Here is a 24,569-nt window from a genome sequence, read left to right on the forward strand (position 1 = left end):
GTACAGGCTCACACGGTGTAGAGCTTCACACACTGTACAGGATCACACAGTGTATAGCTTCACACATTGTAAAGGTTCACACAGTGTAGGGCTTCACACATTGTACAGGCTCACACGGTGTAGAGCTTCACACATTGTACAGGCTCACACAGTGTAGAGCTTCACACATTGTACAGGCTCACACAGTGTATAGCTTCACACACTGTACAGGATCACACAGTGTATAGCCTCACGCTGTACAGGCTCACACAGTGTATAGTTTCACACACTGTACAGGCTCACACAGTGTATAGCTTCACACTGTACATGCTCACACAGTGTAGAACTGCACACTGTACAGGCTCACACAGTGTATAGCTTCACACACTGTACAGGCTCACACAGTGTATAGCTTCACACTGTACAGGCTCACAGTGTAGAACTTCACACACTGTACAGGCTCACACAGTGAATAGCTTCACACTGTATAGGTTCACACAGTGTATAGCTTCAGACTGTACAGGTTCACACAGTGTAGAGCTTCACACGTGGCTCACACAGTGTAGAGCTTCACACAGTGTACAGGCTCACACAGTGTATAGCTTCACACTGTACAGGCTCACACAGTGCATAGCTTCATACTGTACAGGCCCACGCAGTGTATAGCTTCACACACTGTACAGTGCTCATAGCTTCACACAGTGTTGTTCACACTGTACACACAGTGTATAGCTTCACACTTGTACAGGTTCACACAGTGTAGCTTCACACTTACACACAGTGTAGAGCTTCACACAGTACAGGCTCACACAGTGTATAGCTTCACACTGTACAGGTTCACACAGTGTATAGCTTCACACTGTACAGGCTCACACAGTGTATAGCTTCACACTGTACAGGTTCACACAGTGTAGAGCTTCACACATTGTACAGGCTCACACAGTGTATAGCTTCACACTGTACAGGTTCACACAGTGTATAGCTTCACACGCTCTACAGTACAGGTTCTCACACGTGTATAGCTTCACACATTGTACAGGTTCACACAGTGTACAGCTTCACACATTGTACAGGTTCACAGTGAAGTTTCAACACAGTGAATGAATGAATGCATGAAGGGGTAATAGGGGTAATAACTGTTCCTTTCTATCATATAACGAGGCTACAGATCGCTAGCTACGAAGGTAGTTCACCATACTTGGGACCATGGCGTTATTGTACCTGCGTGTTTCGAGAGCAGGTCGAAAAATATGACAAACAAATACAGAAAGATTCAAAAGTGTGGTAGATTCAACAATTCTTTTGGGTGGGACAATGATTTAACCATACCCCATTTATGTAATAAATAGTAATACATTTATTACATTTGATAATAAAACAATACCAGCTTATAAAGACATCAATGTGCATCAATGTAAGTAACAAAGCATCACAAAAATCACTTGAGAGCTTATGTTGTTAAGTTGTTTTGTTGTTACATATCGTTTGTAGATGAAATTTTGAATTATGGATCCTTTGTGATGGAAACGCAACAAGGCAGTTCAGAAACTCATGCTTGACTGTCACTCCTTGATCACAAGGGATACAGAACAGTGGGGGACAAACAGAGGATTTTCACCTTTCAGTACATATTGGTGTGTGTATCTCGTACATCGTGACACAGTTAAACTCTCACTTACATACAAAGTATAGTTTTCAATAAATATGGAGGCCAAAGCTGACAGCCCTTATCTCCATGCCGGAGGGCATGCTCTAAGCGTATGTAGCATAATGGACATTATTCCCCGGATAACAGAAGTCGCCTGTTGGGTTAATAGTCATGTGACTTACCCCACCGGGTACCCATTTTCTGCTTGGTGAGTGAGTTTAGTTTTAGCAATATTCCAGCAATATCACAACATGGGACATCAGAAATGGGCTTCACACATTTTACCTATGTGCTGAAACGAACCCTTGTCTTCGGCGTTATGAGCGAACGTTTTAACAACCAGGCTACCCTACCACCCCTCAATGAGGGCAGATGGGGAGACACTTACAGGAGAAGGTTTGGTCTAGAAGCCAGACCCCCAAAATGGTGAAAATGTGGTGTAGTTCTGGCGACCGAATGGGATGTTATTTTTCACAATCAGGAATGATTTAGCTTTGATTTAAAGCCGGTTGATGTCAGCTACCGTGCATGACTACCGTGCAGAGGCCCTTTTAAGGTGCAACATGTCATGTCAGTTATGGCAATATTTAAACCGATAACTGGATGGTTTAATTTAATAACTCTGGTTTGGATTGACCGATTTTCATCAAACAAATACATGTAGTTTTGGAATGCTCAAACCATGCTTTAAAATTGTGGACAATAATATTACATATATGCTTATCGCAAAAATAGTTTGGTAAGGTCAAAGGTCAATTTTAATAGAAAGGGCATTTGATGAGAAAATATGAGTTGACCTTTACAAATTAAAGGTGACTTTTCCAAAATTATGTTTTTCTGATTCATCTATATCATTTGAAGATCATATATACCTTTGGTTGGCATTGAATTCATGAAAAACCATTACAAGGAAACAAAGGTTGGTACTATGTATTTAGATCAGCAAAATATAATAAAATTTCAGCTCCATGTTTTACAAAGTATCAACAATACCAAATATGTCGAAGGTACTGTTGGACTATCATACAAATTTCCGTTTATTGACATTCTGACAGAAACAACAATTCAGCTGATGTCAGAAGGAGATATGTTTTGATAAGTGTCAGTATTGCACTGACATGCCGTAAAACCCTTAAGTTGAAGCTGATGGATAATAATATGACATCCTAATGGAAGGTTTGCAAGTGACATTATGGTGTGCCATTTTTTCTGTTTACTGTGTGAAATATTACGACGTTCTTGATTTAGTTTACACCGGCAATCATTAATACATTGTAAAATATATGACACACTGATCAGAAAGGCGTTATGGTATCTTACCACCAAATATACACACAGTCATGTCATCATAACGCAAGCAACATTGGCTTCATATCAATTCGTATTTATCGTTCTTAATAGTCATAGTGTATTCCCAGTTGACATGTTAGTCAATGTCAACATTGTCAAGATCACGGGAACATGTTTCAAGTCTACATCCACATGCCGAATTCCACAACAGGTTCAACGTCTTGCAGCTACACCTTCCTGTACATTGGCGTTTACATGCACAGATATGTTGAAGAAGGTCCACGGAAACGATTTAGCCTTAACGTATTTGCAACTTTATCACAGATGAACAGAGTAATATTTGATGAAGATCTATTACAATAGAAACTGCTTTAAATACAAAAAATAAGTGCCTACTTTTATGGACAACTCAAAGAAATTCCAAGACAATATTCATATAAACATCTTGCTTCTACTGTAACGTCCATAAAAATATGCATACCTCGGTTTTAGTAATATGTAATGATATACACAAGAGACTTACACATAGCATGGCCATGACACTATGAGCATCGATCTTCACAAGTGGGATACGATGGCATGCATCAAACAAGTAAGTGAGAACGACCACCCGATCACGTTCCCTCTTACAACATGGGTTGCTGAAGATCAATTTTGACCCAACATATTTGTGAACCTGTGAGAATGGTTAATGAATTAATGCAAAGTCAGTCTCATGATATCTATATATATTGTAGATCATTCCAAATGCTATTATTGACAACTGGATGTATGTCGCCAATATCTTTTCTGGTCTCTGCATAAGTCCCCCAGAGAGCCAATTGTCAAGTTACATTTATTTACTATCAGCTATTCAATACACTCACAGTAGTTGGTATATACGCTGACAGACGTTTTAGAATTATATTTTGCTCGGAAAACCTTGAAATCGTCTATACATATTGACAGTAGTGAGTGACCTCGTCGCATGACTAAGTTGTCCTTCAAGCAGAGAGTTAATGAATTGACAATAGTTATCGCATCATGGAATTGGCTCATGTCAATCACTATCTTCATCAGCTGATGAACGTCGACAGTACAACGTCAGCTCTAACATATTGACAGACCTAGATGAACATTACCAAGTCAGCTGTAGTCAACTGCATTGTTCCAACAGATATTATGCAGCCACCAGCTGTGATCAGCAGAGTGTGTTTCAAATGAAGGACATCTTCTGCTTGCCTAGATCTATATATCTCTATTTTCCGAAATACGAATGCTAATATTACAAGGAGATTAGGTTTTTCAAATGCGTTTCGTTCCTTGTAAGAACCACATCCGCGCTGTATCGCTGGGACCTTACACATGCCAGTAGTCTCATACTCCAAACTTTCGGTCCTATCCCTTCTGTAAGGCCATCCACATTTTTTTAGGTTTCTCATCTCCAAACTGGTGCTGATGAGAGAAATAGAAATAGAAATGAAGAAAAAAGAAAAAAAAGAAGAAGTTTGCCATTTCCTTTTCAAGCTGGTGAGAGTAAATGAACCTCCTACAGTACCCAGACCATTAAAAGAGGCTTTTCTTATTGTGAGGATCCTTTTTTTTTACTCAATTTTAGACAGTTCATATATTATTAAACATAAGGAAACTATATGGAATCTTGAGAAAATACCTGTATTGACTCTTAATTAAATAAGTTATGCTACAAACTTTAATAGAGCCTCTTTAAATGTCACATTGGATCAGAATACAACAACAAAGTCAGTTATTCGAAACTGGCACTTTGTTTATTTTTGGAGAGATTTATCACTTTTTGAAGGTTTTTTGGCCACCGGTCAAAGGTTGTCGTCCACTGGTAGCACACTGGTTGCAGATCCACCGTTTGTTTAATTTTCAAGCTCAATACAAATCGACACGATAGAAGATAACGGGGAAACGCCATGAAAAATCGATATAATGTCACGGCATTTCCTACGACAGAACACAAGACAGTGTAAGTCTCGGGTGTCATAGCATCTATGAAATAATGAAAACGCACTTTATATATCAGCCCTTATGTTATTTCCGACGGCAATTCTTCAACTATTGCCGCATTCAAATTTAACAAATAGTTCTCATACTACCACAGACTTCAATGTGAAAAGAATCAGAGACACACCTCCCACCAACGAACCTGTATCCCCTGGAAGGCCTTTATCGAAAATGTGTAATTATTACACATCCCTGAGAATTGAAGAAATTCTGTGTAGAAAGTAACCTTTATAAATATGAATAATACGTTTTGATCAGCAGTTCATTTTGTTTTTTAAATTCTGACACTACGTTTCTGACGCATACTTAATGTACCATACACCTATTATCCAAGTAGTCGGTTTCAGCATGACTACCAGTCATCATAGTTTGAAATAAAGAATTCAGCCCTTATAAAATGTGCCCATCAGTCAGTGCTGTGAGTCATTATATATCTTAATTTATTGATCCATTTCTTACAAAAGTTTAACACTATTCAACGTCTAAACATAAGTACTCATTTACAGAGATTTGTCTCAACAAACAACAGATCAGTCTGACCACCCAAGAGGATGTGTATGATAGAATTATATGTGTATAGAATGACATATGTATCTTCTTGTTTTGATAACATTATGTTGATAAAATATATCATATGACAGACCATATACTATCTAGCTATAGCTTTATATTCTGATTTCCATTTGACAGTCCTGAAGAAAACTTTAGTGTTATGTCTGTTAACATAGAAAATGTGTTAGAAATCAAATCTGCTTTTGATGACATAAATTCCATGTAGATGTGTGTATGCATTATTTATATTTTTACAAATACAACAGATAACACTTACCTGAATAAAGTCTCGCAAGTGTAATGTAATATTAAAGTACACATGCACCATCATACAAAAATATCAGATAAAATTCAGGACGAAATTCACACGTTGCATAACAATGTTTTCACATTTCGCACAATATCAGCTCCCGACCGTACTGAACTACATGAATGTAGCCTAATCGGCGTAATACGATATAGATTTGAGTACAAAAGCAAAAATACACTGCAGGCTTAAAAGTGTGATATTCAGACATCTAGTGCCAGACTTGAATCACCGATTGCAAAACGTCAACAAAATGACAACACATGACCTGAAAACGATCAGATGATTCCACCGCCTCGCTTCAAATGGCGATTTCGCGATTCATTAATGCAATATACGCTGTTATGGCTATCCCCGGTGTATCAATGAATCACAGAACAAATATTTCAGGATATAACACTTGATATATTATCGGTCAAGGGAAAAGATTGACTGCCCATGCGCCAGCCTGAACGTTACCGGTGATGGTGAAGGCTGTACTGGTTAACTGTCTCTAAGTGTTTAGTAACAAGTACAGCTCCCATCGCGCATAAGATATGCGCTGTCAGTTTGGTGTCCGGATCAGCGCTCCAAGCGGATTAGTGAAGGGAAGATGAATTCAAAAAGATCGCCCATTTAGAGGCTTGAGAGACTTTTCAAAATATCATATATTTTTAAAAGCTGACTTTTAAGATACATTTTTCGTTTGATCGGGCTGAAATTATTGCTGTCGGCGACTTTGTGTAAAATATTCAAAAAATTGTTCCGTCGGAAGGAAAATTGGGTCGGTCGGGAGATGAGAAACAGAAAAAATACGGACGGCCTTATTAACATTGCCACATATTCATTTAATAGATTGTAACACTACTACAGGGGTGATTTTGAATAAATGAAATATATCAAATACCACAAATTGAAAACAATAACATTTAGATTACAGCAAATGCTGGGGGCAGTAGTTCCCTCGTTTTCTTGCATTTTGAACAAATGTTACGGTTACAGCGCCAAAACGCATTTCCAAAAGAAATACTTCCGCGCGTTCAGGGCGACACCAAACAGGATTGACTCTGACCGAGAGGCTTGTGATATGACCTGGTTAGCGCTCAGCGTGTGTGTGGGGTCAGTTCTGCTAGTGACTGCTATAACTAAGAAGGGCGTTACACTGACCTTTTCGGACCACTATCAGTGTAATGACACATTTGTCCTGAGCAATGTCAGCTGGTGGTAAGTTTGTTTGCTTATTGTTTTACAATGTTTTTAAATGTTCAAATTATATTTACCGATAAACACAACAAACCAAGGTTATAACGAACACAATTAGTGGCCCCTTTCTGTTAGTCATAACCTTGGTTTGTTGTGTTTATCGCCCGTAGTTTGTTCCAGGCAATTCGACTAATGTGTACAGCATGTGACTAGGATATAACGTTCATAATATCCGTCAGTTATAAGCGTGATGTAGGTTGTAGGAAATACGTGAGGACATTCAGGGTCATGTCCATGTAACCCTTCATTCCCCAAATACTTGGTCATCTCCCTCTGCATGAAGCACTGTCATGAGGTCTCAATATGTCCAAGAGGTCATGAGATCTCAATATGTCCAAGAGGTCATCAGATATCAATATGTCCAAGAGGTCACGAGGTCTCAATATGTCCAGAGGTCATGAGATCTAAATATATCCAGAGGTCATCAGATATCAATATGTCCAAGAGGTCACGAGGTCTAAATATATCCAGAGGTCATGAGGTCTAAATATATCCAGAGGTCATAAGGTTTCAATATGTCCAGAGGTCACGAGGTCTCAGTGCGTCGATGAGGTCATGACGTAATGAGGTTTCAATGTATCAAGAGGTCATGCGGTTTCAATATTTTAAAGATGTTATGCGGTCTCAATATGTCCAAAAGGTCATGCGGTCTCAATATATCAAGAGGTCATGAGGTCAATATGCCCAAGAAGGCATGTATCAACATATTTCCAGATGTCATTAGGTTTCAGTATGTCCAAGAAGTTATGAGGTCTCAGTATGTCCAGAGGTCATGAGATCTCAATATGTCCAAGAGGTCATGAGATCTCAATATGTCCAAGAGGTCATGAGATCTCAATATGTCCAAGAAGTTATGAGATCTCAATATGTCCAAGAGAGTCATGAGATCTCAATATGTCCAGAGGTCATGAGATCTCAATATGTCCAAGAGGTCATGAGGTCTCAGTATGTCCAAGGTCATGAGGTAATATGTCCAGAGGTCATGAGATCTCAATATGTCCAGAGGTCGTGAGATCTCAGCATGTCCAAGAGTACAGCCAGATACTCGTGTCCCACAATCAGCACACACGTGGCCCAAGTCAACAGAAAGCAGCACCTGCCACTCTGAGCCCACAAACTAGGGGTAAAGCTCGAAGTGCATGGTTGTGTTGAACAGACAGAGACACATATAATTCATGCATACCATGCTCTACTGTTTGAAGTTACTGCTAACATCTGCGTTCCCTATGACCCCTACTACGTGACACATCTGTGATATTGCAGAATATGACGTAATGTGCAATCCACACACTCACTATTCAAAAATACGAAAATGCACATACGATTGATGTAAAATATGTTTCTGTACCACGGTTTTCATTTCAAAATTCTAATAATACATTAAAATTTTCCCTGACATGTTATCCTAAATTGTGACCTTGATTGTAAATTGTTTTTTGGGTCTTTTTTAGGTATGACTGGGGACTCAACGACAGTGGTCACCATGCACACGGTTGCCATGGCTCCCCTAGGGGCGAGTTCATTCCTATGGTGTGGGGGTACAATGGTCAGGCCATCTCCCTTCCTCGTCATTCCAAATATGTCCTCGGCTTCAATGAACCCAACCACAAAGACCAGTCGCGGATGACTCCCGAATATGCCGCGGATAACTGGCCAAAGGTAGAAGCTGCAGCTCAACACAGACTTCTCCTGAGCCCAGCCCCTGCCAGGTGTGGCGTGGTAGGGGGCCTCTGCACATATACGACGTTTGATTGGCTGGACAAGTTCTTCTCCGCCTGCAAGGGGTGCCGGGTAGATTATATAGCCCTGCACAGCTACACCTGTGACGTGGACAGTGACATGGGGTTTCTGGAGAGCGCCTACAGTCGGTACAACAGAAAGGTTTGGTTGACAGAGTTTGCTTGTCCTGGGAAACCAACGTTTGAGCAAGTAAAGGAGTACATGGAAGCTATTATACCACGTCTGGAAAAGGCAGAGTTTGTTGGGGGATATTCCTGGTTCATAGCGCGTTTGACACAGAGTGGTTACATCGACCCGATCTGCAGTCTACTCGAGGCGAATTCATCCACCCTTACCCCGTTAGGAAGACTATACAACTCGCTGCAGTAACGACTGAAAATGACAAAGTGTACATGTTCCTCCAGGATGGCTCAAAAGGGACCTCTCATTTGACATATTGGGGAAGGGCTGTTCAAAACCAAATCTGAAATCTGATCCCGAAATCATGCTTAAATATTGTGCGACTGAATATAGATTTTCCTCTTACTCTTGTGAAAACAGAACACAAATCAGCGTGCCTCTTTCAATCGAAAACGCAGGTCCAAATTGATGATTTGTCCCTGAAATTATTACATTTATTAAAGCATATTCAATTTTTATGAAATAATTGTCATACAGCATGAAGGGTGCCACGACAGTCCCTTCGTAAACAGATTACATTTTATAATGCGTCCACATCTTCGAGTGTGCGTGTTCATGTGTGTGTGCGTGTTCATGTGTGTGCGTGTTCCCGTGTGTGTTCATGTGCGTGTTCGTGTGTATAAGTGTTCATGTGTGTGTGTGTTCATGTGTGTGTGCGTGTTCGTGTGTATAAGTGTTCATGTGTGTGTTCGCGTGTTCGTGTGTGCGTATTCATGTGTGTGTGTGTGTTCATGCGTGATCGTGTGTATAAGTGTTCATGTGTGTGTGTGCGTGTTCATGTCTGTTCGCGTGTGTGTGTGCGTGTGTGTGTGCGTGTGTGTGTGTGTGTGTGTGTGTGTGTGTGTGTGTGTGTGTGTGGATGTGGCGTAACATTCCGGACGCATGCTGGTTGTGTAATCCATTGAAATATGGTCCAGCAATATAACCTGGACACCCAACATAAAGCATTTTATATTACCAGGAGCAGACCATGTCAGCTATCTCCTTAACGCCGTGCTTAAGGACAACTAATATGACGCAGTCTGGGGATCGAACCATTGACTGGTGTCCAGGCAGACACTTTATCTACTACGCCAAGCGGTCCCACTTTACGAAGTGTCAAGGAGATATTCACTGACGCCAAACTACATTAATGTGAGCAATGAAGAAAGACCAGTAAAGGTGTCCCTAAAGGCTATATAGCATAACGTGTCAGGTGACCTGTAGCAAACCGTCAGTTGCTTCCTGCACGACACAAGCTCACTTTACGTATGACAATGAACACAATGTCAAGTCAAAACATTGATTACACAAGAGTCTCATTTCCTGCTACCGGTTCCGTCCTATTGAGCAATTTAGTACCATAACCAGTCCAGAATTTTGAGACCAATTCATTGAACTGGATACATAAATATTAATCAGTATTATTTGATACATCTAACCACTTGTATATTGCAACACTACACTCCTTCTAATGCTTGCAAACACGTCGTGCAGCGTGCTCTGTTGTACGGCGTGCTCTGACAATCGGAAATCTGGAAATCGTGGAAATCTCAAAACGAGGCTCTGCCGCTAGAAAAGTTTGGCGGTCTGGTACGGACTTGATATGATTGATATTCACATTGTGCGTTACAAAACTACACTGAATAAGCGCAGAGAACACATAACAGATGTAACCAGTGAGCCAGATGAATTGTAAACCATTTTACGACCTCAATCGCTGGCGAGGGTTTCTCAGACATCAAACAATCTGGTCTCAGAAAAAGGCTGTCAATGATGTCTTCCTGTAACATTTAAGGACGAGACGGTAGGCGTTATTTTAAGATTTAACAAGTCAAATCGCACACATCACGCACAGTGAGTGAGTGAGTTCAGTTTTACGCCGCAACCTGCGATATTCCAGCTATATGGCGGCGGTCTGTAAATACTCGAGCATGGAAGAATCCTTTCAGTAGTTTTCATGTAATATGTCGCACAAATGTGCCCTCTCCTTCTAGTATGGCTATTCTCGCAACAATTCCGTTATATTTACAAACATTTACAAGTACAGTTACTCGCACGGATCAAGCTCATGTTAGTTGTGCTGTGCAAACATTACGTTTGATCTATATGGTAGAAATGCCATTACTGCCAACTACTGCCTTGAACAGGTGTTGCAGTGAGCGTCGACTGTATATAGTTGACAGTTATACCGTGTCGTATGGAATCCTAGAAGGGACATTGTCGCGTTGTCGCATTGTCGCGTTGTCGCCCTCTCAAAAACAAGCAAAATGAGGCAAAATTAAGATGTATTATAACATATTGACTAAAACGGGACAATGCGACATTTTAATGAAATGTCGCTTTGTTGCGTTTTAGTCAATAGGTTATAATACATACTACAGTCAATATTTTAACAACGCGCGACATGGGACAATGCGACAATGTGACATTTCATCAAAATGTCGCGTTGTCGCATTGTCGCGTTTTATTAGCTACGGCGGAATTTAAAAACTATCACATGCATGATGTTTTAAAAGGGCTGATATACCCAGGGATCGAACTCAGAACAATAGTAAATGAACGTACATGTGGCCGGGAAGTCAGTGGGTTAAGTGTCGTTGGTTAATGGAATGGATGTATTCAAACTGGCCATTTTGCTGAAAACTATTACGATTGAGTAAGTGTATGTTTGAAACGATACAAGTACATGTGTATCGCTGGGTATAGTATCGTCTGAGAAAATTTTCGATATATTGTGAATCATGGCATGTCCAGGATTAATTATATAGGATTCAAATAGAATTGAAAAACAGACATCACAACACATTATTGTAATGAAATACCTTGCTAATTTACCAAGCTCCCTAAACCTTGAGTGAGTGAGTGAGTGAGTGAGTGGAGTGGAGTGGAGTAGAGTGAGTGAGGAAGGGAGGGAGGGAGGGAGGGAGGGAGGGTTGGTTTCTGGCACTCCAAGGATACGCAACTCTGCCAAGCGATTTCATCGTTTCTAATATCATAATGATAACAGTCCATTTGTATGGCGTTTTCCCAAGAAGAATATCACGTTCAAAGCCGACCTAAACTGTCTTTGAGGTGCTGGATGGTTAAGTGATATTACCATCTCATTCTACCTGGTATCCATCCACTGCTGGCTGAACAGAGGCAGATCTCGGACAAATTCACCAGAGTCGGACAGGACTGTACCAAGAAACTCTGTCAGGAGCCAAACTGTCGAACATAGTGACCCATTCGAGGACTTCACCTGATGTTTCTGCCGATGTGGCCTGAATTTTAACAATATTTCAGTTTTTTTCACAACCTGTCAGCTTGATATCGGTGAAATGTCCAAAGTGATGAATGTGTATGGTGCTCGGATTCGAACCTATGACCATAGTTATCTGGTGTGACTAAGAGACACAACTCTGCACAGCAAATTGCCCCGCCTTGAATGACAGGGCCACCGTGTGCCGTGATTACAATAGTAGCGCTAATAATCTGTCTTGCTGCTAAAACACATTTGATTGGCTAAAGACATTTACAATATATAAAATAATTTTCAAAGCAACAATGAAAGATTTGCATTAAGTTCAAGAAAAGCAGCCCCCATTGCCATTACGAGTAGTACTTCATTTTAATAACCATTGAAGGTAACAAAAGAACAGTGAAGTCTGAAATAGAGTATAATATTTTCTGCGCATGCGTAGACTAATTGACTTTCTACACATGCGCACTGGTAATCGAAAAGGGCGACAATGCGACAATGCGACAATGCGACATGTTCAATAGTCAATATGTTATAATAAATACTATACTCGATATTTTAACAAAGTGCGACAACGCGACATTTCATCAAAATGTTGCGTGTCGCGTTTTAGTCAATTTTTAGGCTTCTTTTTACACATCTTAGATAGGGCGACAATGCGACATACTTTGACCTTGAAAATTGTCGTTATGTATGGTTTTGTGTACTTTACTTTCAGAATACAGTTGTTAAATACATCCTATTTCTTTGTCATATGCCGGTTTCACATCTGGTTCTTTTACAGACCGATTCCAGGTCACGTTTATAGTTCTAACTTGGGAGTCAACACCAACATCTCAGATGGAAACAAATGCACACTCCATGCTGGCATGTTAATAAGTGGCAATTAGTCAAAACATCCTACCAACCACATTGCCGACTTTTTCCGATGGGTCGATACGTGACCCCCAGAGGAGACAGCTGATTACTCTCGATGAATGGGTGATCATGTGTTACTGCTTTACTTTCATTTAGCATAGTCACAAAGGGAGTAATCATTTCAAGGTAGTCTGTATGCCTCAGGTTAAAAAACAACTAGTTTTGTTGATGCTTTGTGAAAGAACGGTCTGGCCTTTTTTCCTTTCACGGAAAAACATGTTTTGAAGCAGTAACCAAAAACGTATGGCACAACACAAATGCTATATCCGCAACACACCGACGAGCCGTTCGTTCTTCCCGACGATCATATATGTGTAATCCACAGTTGTTCTTCCCGACGATAATGCACGTATAATACACAGTCCACTACCTAACACTGCTCTGCCGATATACGTAGCATGTTACCGTCACGCCATGTTACAGCCATACCCAGCCTGCTATGTTACCGTCACGCCTTATGTACCTATATTGTGATGTGTTGTTACAGCCATACCCAGCCTGCTATGTTACCGTCACGCCTTATGTACCTATATTGTGATGTGTTGTTACAGTCATACCCAGCCTGCTATGTTACCGTCACGCCTTATGTACCTATATTGTGATGTGTTGTTACAGCCATACCCAGCCTGCTATGTTACCGTCACGCCTTATGTACCTATATTGTGATGTGTTGTTACAGCCATACCCAGCCTGCTATGTTACCGTCACGCCTTATGTACCTATATTGTGATGTGTTGTTACAGCCATACCCAGCCTGCTATGTTACCGTCACGCCTTATGTACCCTATATTGTGATGTGTTGTTACAGCCATACCCAGCCTGCTATGTTACCGTCACGCCTCATGTACCTATATTGTGATGTGTTGTTACAGCCATACCCAGCCTGCTATGTTACCGTCACGCCTCATGTACCTATATTGTGATGTGTTGTTACAGCCATACCCAGCCTGCTATGTTACCGTCACGCCTCATGTACCTATATTGTGATGTGTTGTTACAGCCATACCCAGCCTGCTATGTTACCGTCACGCCTTATGTACCTATATTGTGATGTGTTGTTACAGCCATACCCAGCCTGCTATGTTACCGTCACGCCTTATGTACCTATATTGTGATGTGTTGTTACAGTCATACCCAGCCTGCTATGTTTACCGTCACGCCTTATGTACCTATATTGTGATGTGTTGTTACAGCCATACCCAGCCTGCTATGTTACCGTCACGCCTCATGCACCTATATTGTGATGTGTTGTTACAGTCATACCCAGCCTGCTATGTTACCGTCACGCCTTATGTACCTATATTGTGATGTGTTGTTACAGCCATACCCAGCCTGCTATGTTACCGTCACGCCTTATGTACCTATATTGTGATGTGTTGTTACAGTCATACCCAGCCTGCTATGTTACCGTCACGCCTCGCCTATGTACCTATATTGTGATGTGTTGTTACAGCCATACCCTGCCTGCTATGTTACCGTCACGCCTTTATGTACCTATATTGTGATGTGTTGTTACAGTCATACCCAGCCTGCTATGTTACCGTCACGCCTTATGTATATTGTGATATATTGTGATGTTGTTACAGCCATACCCAGCCTGTTGTTACAGCCATATATTGTTACCGTCACCCAGCCTGCTATGTTACCGTCACGCCTTATGTACCTATATTGTGATGTGTTGTTACAGTCATACCCAGCCTGCTATGTTACCGTCACGCCTTATGTACCTATATTGTGATGTGTTGTTACAGCCATACCCAGCCTGCTATGTTACCGTCACGCCTTATGTACCTATATTGTGATGTGTTGTTACAGCCATACCCAGCCTGCTATGTTACCGTCACGCCGCCTTATGTACCTATATTGTGATGTGTTGTTACAGCCATACCCAGCCTGCTATGTTACCGTCACGCCTTATGTACCTATATTGTGATGTGTTGTTACAGCCATACCCAGCCTGCTATGTTACCGTCACGCCTTATGTACCTATATTGTGATGTGTTGTTACAGCCATACCCAGCCTGCTATGTTACCGTCACGCCTTATGTACCTATATTGTGATGTGTTGTTACAGCCATACCCAGCCTGCTATGTTACCGTCACGCCTCATGTACCTATATTGTGATGTGTTGTTACAGCCATACCCAGCCTGCTATGTTACCGTCACGCCTTATGTACCTATATTGTGATGTGTTGTTACAGTCATACCCAGCCTGCTATGTTACCGTCACGCCTTATGTACCTATATTGTGATGTGTTGTTACAGCCATACCCAGCCTGCTATGTTACCGTCACGCCTTATGTACCTATATTGTGATGTGTTGTTACAGCCATACCCAGCCTGCTATGTTACCGTCACGCCTTATGTACCTATATTGTGATGTGTTGTTACAGTCATACCCAGCCTGCTATGTTACCGTCACGCCTTATGTACCTATATTGTGATGTGTTGTTACAGCCATACCCAGCCTGCTATGTTACCGTCACGCCTTATGTACCTATATTGTGATGTGTTGTTACAGCCATACCCAGCCTGCTATGTTACCGTCACGCCTTATGTACCTATATTGTGATGTGTTGTTACAGCCATACCCAGCCTGCTATGTTACCGTCACGCCTTATGTACCTATATTGTGATGTGTTGTTACAGCCATACCCAGCCTGCTATGTTACCGTCACGCCTTACGTCACGCCTTATATTGTGATGTGATGTGTTTTACAGCCATACCCAGCCTGCTATGTTACCGTCACGCCTTATGTACCTATATTGTGATGTGTTGTTACAGCCATACCCAGCCTGCTATGTTACCGTCACGCCTTGTACCTATATTGTGATGTGTTGTTACAGCCATACCCAGCCTGCTATGTTACCGTCACGCCTTATGTACCTATATTGTGATGTGTTGTTACAGCCATACCCAGCCTGCTATGTTACCGTCACGCCTCATGTACCTATATTGTGATGTGTTGTTACAGTCATACCCAGCCTGCTATGTTACCGTCACGCCTCATGTACCTATATTGTGATGTGTTGTTACAGCCATACCCAGCCTGCTATGTTACCGTCACGCCTTATGTACCTATATTGTGATGTGTTGTTACAGCCATACCCAGCCTGCTATGTTACCGTCACGCCTCATGTACCTATATTGTGATGTGTTGTTACAGTCATACCCAGCCTGCTATGTTACCGTCACGCCTCATGTACCTATATTGTGATGTGTTGTTACAGCCATACCCAGCCTGCTATGTTACCGTCACGCCTTTTGCACCTATATTGTGATGTGTTGTTACAGCCATACCCAGCCTGCTATGTTACCGTCACGCCTCATGTACCTATATTGTGATGTGTTGTTACAGCCATACCCAGCCTGCTATGTTACCGTCACGCCTTATGTACCTATATTGTGATGTGTTGTTACAGCCATACCCAGCCTGCTATGTTACCGTCACGCCTTATGTACCTATATTGTGATGTGTTGTTACAGCCATACCCTGCCTGCTATGTTACCGTCACGCCTTATGTACCTATATTGTGATGTGTTGTTACAGCCATACCCAGCCTGCTATGTTACCGTCACGCCTTATGTACCTATATTGTGATGTGTTGTTACAGCCATACCCAGCCTGCTATGTTACCGTCACGCCTTATGTACCTATATTGTGATGTGTTGTTACAGCCATACCCTGCCTGCTATGTTACCGTCACGCCTTATGTACCTATATTGTGATGTGTTGTTACAGCCATACCCAGCCTGCTATGTTACCGTCACGCCTTATGTACCTATATTGTGATGTGTTGTTACAGCCATACCCAGCCTGCTATGCCGATGAAAGTGCGACTCGGGATGTTGGGAATCTTTGTTCATAATATCAATCCCTGGATTGTTGGAAACAGACTCGATTATACAATATTGGATTCGGCATTTAATAACCAACAATAAATAACCAACAAAAGCAAGAATAATACCAGTTATCACTGAAGTGTTTCCCTGAAAGAGATCGGCCATTTCAGATAACCTGGTAACAGTACCACCTTTCAGGCGTAGTATTTTATTAGTGTAGGGTATTATACAACCTTCCCAGTGGAGTCAGTCTAGAATTGTCGTCCTCCAGCAAGGCGTTGACTTTGCGGACGTATTTGTCTACGGGAATACGGCTCCCAAACCATGCATAACGAGCCACAAAGGGAGCGCGTTCTAGCCTAGGTACAATCCCTTTCATATAATTCTCAACACGGGTGATGGAGGTGGTGAGGGGACAAGCAAACTCCGTCAACCAGATCCGTTTCTTGTAACGCTTGTGGACTGTCTCCAGGAACCGCATGTCGTTCTCGACGCCGCAGGTGTAGGTGTGAACGGCAACGAAGTCGACTTTACAGCCAGTGCACTCTTTGAAGAACTCGTCCAGCCACTGAAGGTTCTCCATCAGGCAGTTGGTGCCGTTGATGTTACATCGGGCTGGGGCGGGACTGATGAGCGACTTGCCCAAAGCTGCAGATTCTATTTGAGGCCAGTGTGAAGCAGCTACTTGGGGTGTCATGTGGCCTGGATGGTTCTCGTTGGGTTCGTTGACGCCGAGGACGTGGGTTGCGAAGCTCGGTATGTGTAGTTGGTGGAAATTAGCTAAACCCCTGATCATGGGTACAAACTCTCCTCTAGACCGGCATCCCATTGTGTGGTCATTGTTGTACTGGAGGGTCCAGCTGTACCTGGTGTGGAGAGGTCAAGGGAGTGAGTGGGTGAGAGGGTGAGAGAGGATGAGAGGGTGAGTGGGTGAGTTGGTGAGAGGTGAGTAGGAAGGTGAGTCGGTGAGTGAGAGGGTGAGTGAGTGACAGAGGGTGGGGGGTGAGGTGGGTGAGGAGAGTGGGTGTGAGAGTGAGAGGAGTTGAGTGGGTGGGTGGAGAGGGAGGGTGATTAGGTGAGAGAGTGGGTGAGGTTGGGGTGGGTGAGTGAGTGAGAGGGTGAGTGAGAGGGTGGTGAGTGAGAGGGTGGTGAGTGAGAGGGTTGGTGAGTGGGTGAGTGAGAGGGTGAGTGAGAGGATGGGTGAGAGGGTGATTGGGTGAGTGAGTGGATGAGTGGATGAGATGTTGCCTCTAACCGGGCATACATTGTGTGGACAGTGTTGTACTGTAGGGTCCAGCTGTACCTGGTGTGGAGAGTCCACTGGTACATTGGCCTTAACCCACCCTCCAAAACGCAATCCATTAACTCAACAACTTGTAGAATGCTGATCAAACAATTACCATTTGACACCTCCGGCTACAGGAGAGATTTGTCTACAAAACTGCAGCTGAAACATTATGCCCACATGCAATATGTCTTGATGCTGAATCCAAAACCATTCCACCCCACCCGACCCTACCTTACATCACGACACCATACCCACCTTGCCTCAAAACATCCACCCTATCCCCCACCCGACATCAGCCATCGTACCCCACCACACCACCCTACCCATATCACCTCGACACATCCACCCCACACACCCCTACCCCACCCGACCCCACCCCACATCACGACACCATACCCAACTCGCCTCTAAACCGCCCCACACACCCCTACCCCACCACACCCCACATCACGACACCATACCAACCTAACCTCAAAACACGCACCCTATCCCATCACACATCGCCCCAACGGACATCAGCCATCCTACCCCACCCTACATCACACCACCCTACCAACCTCACATCCACACGCCCACCCCACCCCATCCAACAACAATATGATAATATCAGTCTTGACCCTTGCCTGTAACCACCGATATGCCACTAAACGAGCCTGAAGCTATGTGGTTACAAAACGTTAGATAACACGACAACACACGTACCACCAGTGGATGTCCCACATCGTCTCGGTGTCGTTGCAGTGGTAGTTATCCATGCTGATGCCGATGCCCTTCTTTGGTGTTGTCACCACTGTAGCGATCAGTCCGGCCACACAGGTAACGATGGCAACCGTCCACGTCATAGCGGTGCTTTCTGAAAATTTGAAAACATGTATTAGACTGCGCAACATCTTGGTGAAATCACAGCCATATATATACAGACCAGTTATATTCGGACACTTGACGTCATTTCCATGGACTTACATGTTATTTCAGTGTAGCATAAATAATGTTCATGAGGTGACTTTAGGATAGATCTTTGTAAAATTTGACTGGCAAATTTGAAATTATCTCTGCTCTGCGCACATAATTTCAGTTCAGTTTTCCGACCACTATTCAACTAATGACATCACATTTATCAACTTACCTGTAGTTTCACATTGTGCACAATCCCATAGGCCGCCACGTTAAAGGAGTTCACGGCCCTGTGCATATGTTGATTAAATTGTTGCCATTCGATAGATAAGCAACGGAAAATTAAACAGAAATTATGTGATTGTAGGTAAGATGATTCCTCACAAATGTGCAAAATTTGACTTGGATCATACGAAAATTAAATTCATGAAAATTATTTATACTACACTAAATTAACATGTAAGTCTATGGAAGTTACGTCAAGACTTAAGTGCCCAAATATAACTGGCACGGGTCTGTAGAGCAGGCTGTGCAAAAGTCGTAATCGAGGCGACATGAATAATAAACAAACACTTTAAATTCATTAATCTGTAGTTCTTTAAGCAAACAGTTATGTATAATGGAAGTGTATGCGAATATAGCCGAATCCAAAAGTTGAGTTGAGTTTTACGTCGCATCGCATTATCTCAGCTACATAGCGACCAGACCCAGCCCACATACATGGACATTTTAATCCAAAAGACCAAAGTTCTATAAAATGTGGAAGCAAACGACTGAACCTTGCAGTTAAGTTTACCATAGGTATATTAGCCATTATCTTACCTCACACATAAATGTCGCTTTCTGATTGGCTGAGCGCTCTTCTATTTTTTTCAATGTACCCCGCTTACAAGCGAGTAACATTTCAATGTACCCCGCTGTCAATGGCAACTCATTTGGTACTTCGTGGTAGTAATTCTTTATCTCGAATAACATTGAATCACGTAATATGTATGGAAATTACCGGTGTTTTGCGAATGCAAATCGATGGAAGGGAGATAACTCTAAATCTGTTTTTCTTGTCCGCAAAATCTAGCGATGGTATACAAAACGATTTGTACCCGTGCTTCAAACAATTCAAAATTAACATTAAGGTGTTCAGTAAGATAAATACGTTGTTCACTGGTCCCTCGGGGCCCATGGGTTGATGTACCCTCGATGTTTGTTTATGTTCCCTGAGCCCTTCGGGCTCAAAGAAATAAGAATGAAACAACTCGCAGCTACCAAGACGAGGGGAACATAAACAAACATCGAGGGTACATCAACCCATGCCCCCCTCGTGACCAGTGAACAACTTATATTGATGTATCTCAAGTAGCGATACTAGCGAAGTGACTAGTCATATATAAAGAATATAATCTGAAGTGTCAGTATATGTGTGTTTCCATGGTTACAAATATACCGTATATAGGAATACATTCCCTGGCGGGGCGGTGAGGTAGCAAGGTGGTTAACGCGTTCGCTCGTTATGCCGAAGACCCGGGTTCGATTCCCCACATGGGTACAATGTGTGAAGGCCATTTCTGGTGTCCCCGCCGTAATATTGCTGGAATATTGCTAAAAGCGGCGTTAAAATAAACTCACTAACTCACATTCCCTGGCATCTCTATTGATGGAATTATTATCATACATGGTTGCACAAACCCGAACATTATAAACATTATACTCACATGGAATCAGTCCTTACCCACAGTAAACACTATCTCTGTGTTAGGTCGGGCTGTTAATAATCAGAGACCGCAAGACAGCTCGTAGACTGAGTCCAGTGTGCCGCTGACTGCAGATCTTTCAGGTCACGATAGCATATATTCGGCCAAATTCTGACATTTCTGACAAAATGGCCGCACCTCCATCCGGGTAGTTCAGCTATCTCCGTCCCTAGAATAAAATGCAGAAACATTTTTACATGTGTTTCAGGGCAACTGACGTAAGATCGTGTCTGACCAAACTGTGTCTGACCTTCGCTTATCTGCCCACTCGCCAGCCCTGTAAACGCAACAGATGCGTCCTTCGTCCTATCAGCGCTTTTACTCATACTAGGTAGGTACTTGGTTTATTCTGGAGAGTAATTGCTCGATTTTGTCAGCAGTATTTCTGCTGGCCAGTAATGGGTTTGATTATAATTATGCTTCGTGTTTGTGTTGGACCTATCCATAAAATTTGGTATGATAAAGCTTCTGTTAGCAAAAGATATAAATCTAGTGGCACCTCGTGATTGACATGTCTTCCATTACACTAACTTTGGCATTGTCTTTGGAAGAGGTTACTTGATAAGAGGATGAAGAAGATGACGATGACGTGAGTGTGTACGCGCGCGTGTGTGTGTGTGTGTGAATGTATGCGTCTTTGCTCGTTTGTAGGTTTGTTTGGTTGTTCAAGTCCAGCCCTTGTTTTACGATCTTAATGTCGACCGAGAGGTAGCTAACATGAAGTACTATATTTGACCGTCATGACTCGGAAATCACAGGCGTTCTGTCCACTCGACCAGGTGGTCGTTTGTAAGAAAAATTCATCCAAACAGAGCTTTACTGAGTTTGATACATTGACAGATGGCTTGTCATAGACACAGGTGGGCCAGAACTGGCAGGGGTACACTTAGGACATCACATTGTATTCTCGGGAGGCCCTTATAATGGTTAAGATAAATGCGTCAACATGTCCTGAAGAATAAATTCCTAGATTCACTTGTAAATATCAGGGTGGGGGAAACTAGAACTGAGCCTGACGAGCGAACACTTTAACCACTAGGCTACCGCCGAGGTGGGGTGAATATCAGGGTGGGGAAAACTAGAACTGAGCGTGACGAGCGAACACTTTAATCACTAGGCTACCGCCGGGGTGGGGTGAATATCAGGGTGGGGAAACTAGAACTGAGCGTGACGAGCGAACACTTTAGTTCGCTCAACACACTGGATATCCGGGTTCGATTCCCCACATGGGCACAATGTGTGAAGCCCATTTCTGGGGTCCCAAGCCGTGATATTTCTGAAATATTGCTAAACGCGGCGTAAAACTAAACTCACTCACTACAGACCATCACGTGTGAAATGTCTACTGACCATCACGTGTAAACTGTCTACTTTGTCTAAACTGTCTACTGACCATCACGTGTAAACTGTCCACTCTGTCTAAACTGTCTACTGACCATCACGTGTAAACTGTCTACTCCACTCTGTCACGTGTAACTGTCTACTGACCATCACGTGTAAACTGTCCACTCTGTCTAAACTATCTACTGACCATCACGTGTAATCTGTCTACTGACCATCACGTGTAAACTGATCACGTTCTTGCTGCAGGTATGACTGGGGCACGAATGACAACAAGCATCACGAGCTCGGCTGTCAGGGCGAGCCCCGAGGGGAGTTCGTGCCCATGGTCTGGGGCTACTGGGGTCAGAAGATGAACTTCCCAAGCTCCACCCACAACGTGCTCGGCTTCAACGAACCCAACCACAAAGACCAGTCCCACATGACCCCTCAAGCTGCTGCCACGCACTGGCGGGAGCTCCAAACAGCGGCCCACGGGATGTCCCTTGTCAGTCCGGCCCCAGCTCGATGTGGCAGTGTTGGGGGACTATGCACAGAGGAAACTTACAAATGGCTGGATGACTTCTTCAAAGCTTGCAGCGGCTGTCAAGTCGACTACGTGGGCGTCCACAGCTACACCTGCAACGCTGACAACGACATGAGGTTCCTGGAGACTGTGTACCATCGGTACCACAAGAAGGTGTGGCTGACGGAGTTCGCCTGTCCCTATTCTTCCTCCCTTGCGCACATTGAGAACTACATGAAAGCCATCATCCCTCGACTAGAGGCTGCGCCGTTTGTCGCACGTTACGCATGGTTCCAGGCCCGAATAACGCAAGGCAATAACTTCATCCACAAAGAGAACGCTCTTCTCGAAGCTAGCTCATCCAAGCTGACAGCTCTTGGGAGATTGTATAATTCTCTTCATTAGGGGTTTCAATACATTTGCTACAATGTGTTATGTTTCATTTTTATTCAATTATCATGATATTGATTATGGTCCTTGGATTGTCTGAGTCGTTATTGCCAACTTTTGATCCCTTCCTAAGGATTTCAATAGTTTTGGTACAATTTGCTACAATAAGGAACCCTTTCCGACGCTTAGGGTTAGGGTGTGGAGTTAGGGTCTGTACCCTTTCCGATCATTAGGGTTAGGGTGTGGAGTTAGGGTCTGTACCCTTTCCGACGCTTAGGGTTAGGGTGTGGAGTTAGGGTCTGTACCCTTTCCGAATAAAGGGTTGGGGCCGCGTGGTTTCAGAGATGCCTCAATCATAGATGTTTACAATGAACGAACACTCGGACAGAAGGGGCCATGACATAAGCCTTTTGGACCTTCACCCGTGTGTGGAGTAATAACGATCTGTGGGCGGAGCATGATTTTCCTCCTTGCAGTATTCATCTCATATCAAAGATGTGGACATAAAAGGAGGAAATCAATATTAAGCGGTACCTCGAAACGAGCACCTTGTGGTATGAGTATATACTTCAAATACTTTAAATCCCTCATCCTAACAGAATACTCGAATTACGCTGACTGGTGTTAACTATATAATCGACACAGTCCAACACAGGAGAGGTGTTTTAACCAGCTGGGCCTGTAGTTTTTGCTTATCCACAAATCCTGCAACTCATCCACAAATCACGATGTCCACATCCACAAATTGTACATCCACAAATCACGATGACCACATCCACAAATTGTACATCCACAAATCACGATGTCCACATCCACAAATTGTACATCCACAAATTGTACATCCACAAATCACGATGACCACATCCACAAATTGTACATCCACAAATCACGATGCCCACATCCACAAATTGTACATCCACAAATCACGATGACCACATCCACAAATTGTACATCCACAAATCACGATGACCACATCCACAAATTGTACATCCACAAATCACGATGACCACTTCCTGAAGCAACAGCGATCACCACGCGATCTCATTTGTGTGTGTGTTGTTTAATGCTCCTCTCAGCAATATTCCAGATATATAATCAAGTCTGAATCAGACAATACAGTGTGCAACAACATGGCCATCGATCAACGCAATTGGGATACCATAACATGTCAACCAAGTAAGTGAGCAGGACCACCCGATTCCGCGAGTCGCCTCTTACCACAACCATGGGTTGCTGAAGGGTTTAGTTTCAGGGGTTAGGGTGTGGTACCCTTTCCGATCCTTAGGTTTAGGGTGTCGGGTTAGGGTCTGGTACCCTTTTCGATCCTTTGGGTTAGGGGGTAGGGTTAGAGTCAGGTACCCTTTCCGATTATTAGGGTTTAGGGTCAGGGGTTAGGATCTGACTCCCTTTTCGATCCTTGAGGTTAGGGTGTGGGATTAAGGTGAGGTATCCTTTCCAATCCTTAGGGA

At 42.9% G+C, this 24,569-nt stretch overlaps 2 protein-coding genes across 3 annotated transcripts in view; one reads left to right on the forward strand and one right to left on the reverse strand.

Moving 5' to 3' along the window:
* The window catches only part of LOC124278228 (uncharacterized oxidoreductase YjmC-like), a 35,341-nt gene extending 14,340 nt beyond the window's left edge, over window positions 1–21,001 (reverse strand). Inside the window, exons 1-2 of one of the 2 annotated variants that reach the window (XM_046713950.1) lie at window positions 20,826–21,001; window positions 18,925–19,075 (exon numbers count right to left, since the gene is read on the reverse strand). The gene's annotated coding sequence lies outside the window, so the exon portion shown is untranslated. The remainder of the gene's footprint in view (window positions 1–18,924; window positions 19,076–20,825) is intronic. The other variant, XM_046713951.1, reaches the window with a different exon arrangement.
* Window positions 6,813–23,140, forward strand: LOC124278229 (alkali-sensitive linkage protein 1-like). The gene is made up of 2 exons (XM_046713952.1): window positions 6,813–6,989; window positions 22,455–23,140. Exons 1-2 carry the CDS (start codon window positions 6,853–6,855, stop codon window positions 23,113–23,115), a joined length of 798 nt encoding a protein of 265 aa, XP_046569908.1. The 5' UTR covers window positions 6,813–6,852; the 3' UTR covers window positions 23,116–23,140.
* The last annotated feature ends 1,429 nt before the right edge of the window (window positions 23,141–24,569 follow it).

This window comes from Haliotis rubra, unplaced genomic scaffold, assembly GCF_003918875.1.
Source record: "Haliotis rubra isolate DU_JTF1 unplaced genomic scaffold, ASM391887v1 Scf233, whole genome shotgun sequence".
Lineage (NCBI taxonomy): Eukaryota > Metazoa > Mollusca > Gastropoda > Lepetellida > Haliotidae > Haliotis > Haliotis rubra.